General features: G+C 31.9%; 1 protein-coding gene across 1 annotated transcript; it reads right to left on the bottom strand.

Moving 5' to 3' along the window:
• Window positions 1–3,980: 3,980 nt before the first annotated feature.
• Window positions 3,981–5,677, bottom strand: LOC102603160 (probable polyol transporter 6). Its single transcript, XM_006346931.2, has 2 exons — window positions 5,567–5,677; window positions 3,981–5,444 (listed from the first exon to the last, which is right to left on the bottom strand). The coding sequence occupies exons 1-2, from the start codon at window positions 5,661–5,663 to the stop codon at window positions 4,048–4,050; spliced, it is 1,494 nt and encodes a 497-aa protein (XP_006346993.1). The 5' UTR covers window positions 5,664–5,677; the 3' UTR covers window positions 3,981–4,047.
• Window positions 5,678–5,954: the final 277 nt, after the last annotated feature.

Genomic DNA, 5,954 nt, shown 5'->3' with positions numbered 1-5,954 from the left:
AAGTTGTTTGTTTACAAAATTACCCTTCACTTTATTTAAACTTTTTAAATATTTCTTTGTGAGCTTTAGTTATTCATTTTTTAAAATAAAACTTTTATTTTATTTAACTTAAATATTTTTGTTTATGTATTCCCATGATAAGTACCATGTGTATTTAAAAATATAACTTTTTTCTTATTTAGCTTAAAAATAGAACTTCCCTCTTAAGTTTATTAAAGAGAAGAAAATTTATGAGAAATCAAAATAAAATAAACATAAGAATTAGTCAAATAAATTCATAAATAAAAATTATATTTATATAGTATAATTTTTTAATAGAAAAATATTTATAATTATCATAAAAATAAGGAGTAGTAAATATTATTATACATGGTATTAAAAAAAGTGTAAATATACATAAATGTAAAAAATGATGTATAAAAACGATTTAAAGGGACATATTTGTCATTTACCTATTTTATCTCGGGATAAGTTATCCTGGGATTACTATACCACCCATGGGGAGGGATAACTTATATAAGTTTCCCACCAGAGTGCTCTACCAAAGTCAAGAACATCCCAAGTCTAGTTACACAATTATACCACTTAAACTTGTCAACAAAAGCTTTCTCCTACCAACTCTATCACGATTCAAAAATAGATGTGATGGCACTCATCTTATCTAACCAAGATAATTCAACCTAAAACCCAAACATCACGATAAACTGCAAAACCAAAATAAGAATGAAAGTTTAACAACAATTAATAATGCGGATAACAAAGTCAACTCAATTAAAATCCCCAAAACCTGATTGTCACGTGCACAAACTTCTAATATATTAAAATAGATTGAAACAAAACATAAGTCTCAAATGATGTTGTCTCTAAAGTTAAACAAAATCTTAAATAATCGTAAGAAGGTCCGTCGAAATGACAAATAACTACCTCACAAATCTCCACAGAAAGCCTCAGACAAGAAGAGAATAGAAAGTATCACGAAGATCCGAGTTCGTAACCTACACAAATGTGGAAGCAAGGGGTGAGTATCAAACAACATGGTACTCAGCAAGCGAAGTCCTAAACACAAAGCCAAGAATATTAATGTGGTTACTCTTTACACTCCAATAGAACCTCCATAGCTACAACCTGCATAAAATCATCCCAACCTAACAATTTACAGTTTACATAGCACATAGTTTAATAATAACACTCCAACAATTACTTATCATCGACACACAAGATCAAGTTTGATCAATTACAAGTTCTACAGAAAGGCACTCACAAGTTCACAAATGATAAAGATATGCAATGCAATTAAAATGACAAGTATAATTATGCATGTCTGATCTAGTGATACACACCCAATGTCTCTCAGTTTAGGACCCATGTGGGACATATCTGTCCATGTATCCATCGCGGCATGCGACACGATCCACGACTATAGTATCCATCGCGGCGTGCGACACGTCCCTCAAATAATAATATATGTCGTAGCGTGCGATACTTCCCTTGAATCATAATTACCATCGCAGTGTGTGACACATCCCTTGAATGATACGTTCTCTTTAATTCCTTATTCTCCCTCAGTTCACACAATAGTTGTCACAACTGTATCTCAGAACCAATGCAAATAAGCATGTTCACACAAATAATGAAGAGATGATCATATTCATATCAATACATAATTCACAACAACACAATCGTAATATAACATCAACAATGAATCAATAAACCTCTCAAATCATTCTCAACACATCACACATCAATATATAATCAAGTTGCCTTTTATTACCCTTTTCAGCATTAAGATCATTCAATATGAACAAGTCAATCTATCACCAAGTCTCATTACTCTCCCAACACATACAACAAGGAAATACACGATTCTATACACTTAACAAGGGTCAAGAAATTCACTTGCGTCAAATAATCGAACAATCACTTTGGGACTTTAGCCTTCCCCTTTCGCTGGGCTTCCAAATTAATATAATTTATTCAAATAAATAATCATAATAAGATTTCGTAAATAACAACACTAATATTACTATATATCTAGCCTAGAGCCAAAAACTTATTCAAATCTATAATTAAGTTTCGAAATCTTGATGCCAACTACTATGTCAAGTCTCATATTTCCTTAATTTCAAGCCCAAAATTAAGTCTTAATTCTTTCAAATAACATAATTGTAATGATTTTATATAATACAATACACCTAATATTTAATTTGGTATAACACCGCATCAAAACTCGGATCAAAATATGATACCATGGGGAAATTTTAAAACATCAAAGCCACATTACGAACAATTCATGGGAAACAACAATCTCAGAACCTTGTCTCCCTCAAAATTCCAAAAACAAAACACTGCCTTAACTGCCAACTTTGCTACCTTTCAATTTCTTAATCAATTCAACTAATTAAAACTCCCGTAACAATAGTTGTTCACTATATTATTTTAGAATGTCCAATAATACTTGTCCATTTTATAAAATTAATGATTAATTTTACACTTTAATTCCTAATTTATCCTTATCATTAATAATAGTCATTTCTGTATTACATTTTTCAAGACATTATATTTATTATCCTCAAAGGGTGATCTAGTAAAATTATCATTCTATTTATAGTTTCTTAAGAAATGTGCAAAATTAATAATGAACAAGTATTGTTGGATTGACGAAATATAATACTACTCCCTCCGTCCACAATTGTTTGGCAGGTATACTAAAAATAGATGTTCAAGATTAATTATCAATTTAAACAATCAAGAAATAATTAGTCACTTTTTTCCAATTCTGCCCTTAATGATAGTGTAGTTCAATTGAAAAGTTATGTGGACTTTTGATATTCTTGGTATAGTAGGGTTATATTAGTCCAAATTACACCTTGTATTAAATTTTCCTTGAGGGGTGTGCATGACCTTACCCTGACAAACAATTGTGGACGGAGGGAATAGTAATTAATGATTGTAACAAATGTGAAAGCTGGAAATAAATCTTACCTTCAACTTGATCAATAATTCTCTGCACAGGTGACATGTGGGTTATTTTAATAATTCTAAAATAATTGAGTATTAAAAGTGACAAACTCCCACAAAGTTATTTTAATATATATGGATTAAGTGGTATATGATATTAAATAAAGGAGAAACTACATAAATGATTCACAAAACATAAAATAATTTCATTTTCATAGTAAAATCTGAACTAATTCAGCAAATACCTTGTTTCGTCCATGTAGTTTTTTTTTTTTTTTGCTGACACCTTTTTTTTATATTTTCTAATTGATTTTTAAAGTGGGAAGTTATGTGTTCCAATTTACATTTTCAGCTGGGATTATTATGTGTTAGTTATGCATTGCCATTTTAATTTTTGCCAATGTGGAATTGTTTTTCACGTGGCAATTTATGTGACAATTTTTTATTTTAAAATGAGAGAGAGTAATACACATGATACCACCACATATTACTTAAGATCGTATTTCTCAAACTTATGAGTGACAGTTAAGATGTGTTTCTTACCCTTTGAATAGTTTATTTGTGAAACTAACTAAATTCAAATAGGTTAGATATGTTTATGACACTTCAATCTATTTTTCAATGCTCATTTTAAAAATGAGATTGATGACTAGTTGTTTGTCGAGATGGCTTGGTAATTAATTCCTACTCTTAAAATAATTAAAATGAGATTGATGACTACTCATTTCAATGCTCATTTTAATAAAAGGACACAAGATACGTCGAGATGGTGTTATCGAAGAAATGGAGATATAATTGATGCAGACATGATCTAGTGTTGAAGCTTGATCGTGTGAGTGAAGAAAAACACTGTCGATTATAAAGCATTTCATCGAGTATGCGATCATGGCAAGATAAGTTTATTTCCACTATTTTGACATACAAATAAAGAGAAGCAAAAATTGGAAAACTCTTCCCTTGAAATATGTTGCACTAACAAAGAAAAACATACATAACTATTTTTAAACTAGCCAACCCTCCTCTTTTATTCGCGTTCTGCGTAGCCGCTAGCTAATACCAAAATTTATTGCATAATAATTGATGAAGGCGTCAATGATTTCCAATCTCCACCTCTTTTCTAACATTCTTAGAATCTTTGCTTTTAGTGAAAAGAGCTTCCATTTCTTCCAAAGACTTTCCTTTAGTCTCAGGCAAGAAAAAGTAGAAAAAGATCAAAGCAATGACTGATATCCCAGCAAACATGAAGAAAACACCTGCAATTGTCATTGCTGACATCATTGACAAAAAAGTCATAGAAACTGTTGCATTCATCAACCTGTTAACTGCAACACCAATTCCGACTCCTAAACCCCTATACCTAAGAGGAAAAATCTCAGCAGTATATACCCAAGTAACTGGCGCAAGCCCAACATTGAAAAATGCCACATATGAATAAGTTGTAATTATGCTAAGGACCAAAGTCCATATAAGTTTGCCACCAGATTGCTCTGCCAAAAACAAGAAAGTCCCAAGTCCAGTTAATGCCAAAATCATCCCACTTACACTCGTTAACACTAGCTTTCTCCTACCAACTCTGTCAATCAAGATAGTCGACAACACTATGAATGAGAACTTAGTTAATCCAACACCACATGTCGCAAGAATTTGGTGTTTATGGTCATGTACCCCTGCTTTTGCAAATATTCTGTGACTATATAATATCACAGCTTCAATTCCAGTTGCATGTTCAAAGAAATGAATTCCTATACCAGCAAGTAAAATCCTTTGAAGTGATTTTGTTGGTTTTAGAAGCAATTCTTTCCAAACACCTTCGTCTTGTTTCTTTACTGAATCTGAAATCTTAACAACATCATCATCACAATTTTCATCCATGCCTAAATTTCTTTTAACCTCCCTCAATCGGAATTCAGCTTCTTCAGGAGAATTTGAAACTTTGTACATTATTTCCTTGCCTTCTCTTAGACGGCCTTTCATTATCAACCATCTAGGAGACTCTGGCATTCTGAGAATGCCAATCGCCAAAAAAACTGAAGGGATTGCTGCCAGTCCTAACATAATCCTCCAACCAAATCTCAGAGGCAATCCGGCAAAAACATAATTAGACAAATAGCCAAGCAAAATACCCGTGCTAATTCCAATTTCTGGAAGAGATGACAGAAATCCACGAGTCGATGGAGATGAAACTTCTGCTGAATAAACTGGTGCAATCATAAGTGCAAAACCAACACCAACTCCAGCAATACATCGGCCTAATAATAGAATCGTGTAATTTGGACCGTATCCCATTACAACGGATCCTAAAAAGAAAAGCACCGAAGCTATAACTATAGTGTAACGTCGGCCAACATAATCAGAGGTTCTTCCAGCACTGAGTGACCCAATTAAAGCACATAAATTAAGTATCCCTGCTAGAACTTCTGTTTTCACATCACTGATATGGAATTCTTTTTTCACAAAAATCATTGCTCCACTCATCACTCCGGTATCTGAATTCAAACATAAAATTCTCGTTAGACTATTTTTGAAAACGAAATTTCTTGTAATATAAACAAATCCTAACTATATATCAACATGACTGAAGAAAAAATATATACATTAGAAAACTAACCATAGCCAAAGATGATAGATATCATGGAAGCAACAATGGAACAAGCACAAGCATATTTGTTAATCTTTTTTAAACTTGGTCCTTCACCCTTCTCCATAATTTTTCAATGCAATAATATGTTTGATAATAAAATATTTGATATATAGTAGTAAAGTAAAATACTATTGACACTTAATTCACTACCTTTTATGAACTTCACTAATTTTGAGCCTATATATATAGGGAAAAAAATCTTATTCTAATTATATTTCCTATTTATTTGGGTTTTCAGTTTTCTAAAACGGCTATCTCCTTAATTAATTAGTTGTTAGTTGAGTATATGTGGATAAGAATTGAAAGTCCTAAGATTTCTGCTGTGGCATTTGAACAGCGACCCATTTGTAACGGG

Source organism: Solanum tuberosum, unplaced genomic scaffold, assembly GCF_000226075.1.
Source record: "Solanum tuberosum cultivar DM 1-3 516 R44 unplaced genomic scaffold, SolTub_3.0 scf00085, whole genome shotgun sequence".
Classification (NCBI taxonomy): domain Eukaryota; kingdom Viridiplantae; phylum Streptophyta; class Magnoliopsida; order Solanales; family Solanaceae; genus Solanum; species Solanum tuberosum.
The sequence above is the reverse complement of the archived record's forward strand: the minus strand, read 5'-3'. Positions and strand labels throughout refer to the sequence as shown.

Excerpts from the sequence above, each read along its gene's own strand:
- LOC102603160 (XM_006346931.2), bottom strand. The coding sequence starts at position 5,663 with ATGGAGAAGGGTGAAGGACCAAGTTTAAAAAAGATTAACAAATATGCT. Across the intron at positions 5,445-5,566 it reads ATCTATCATCTTTGGCTATG|ATACCGGAGTGATGAGTGGA; the intron begins GTTAGTTTTCTA and ends GTTTGAATTCAG.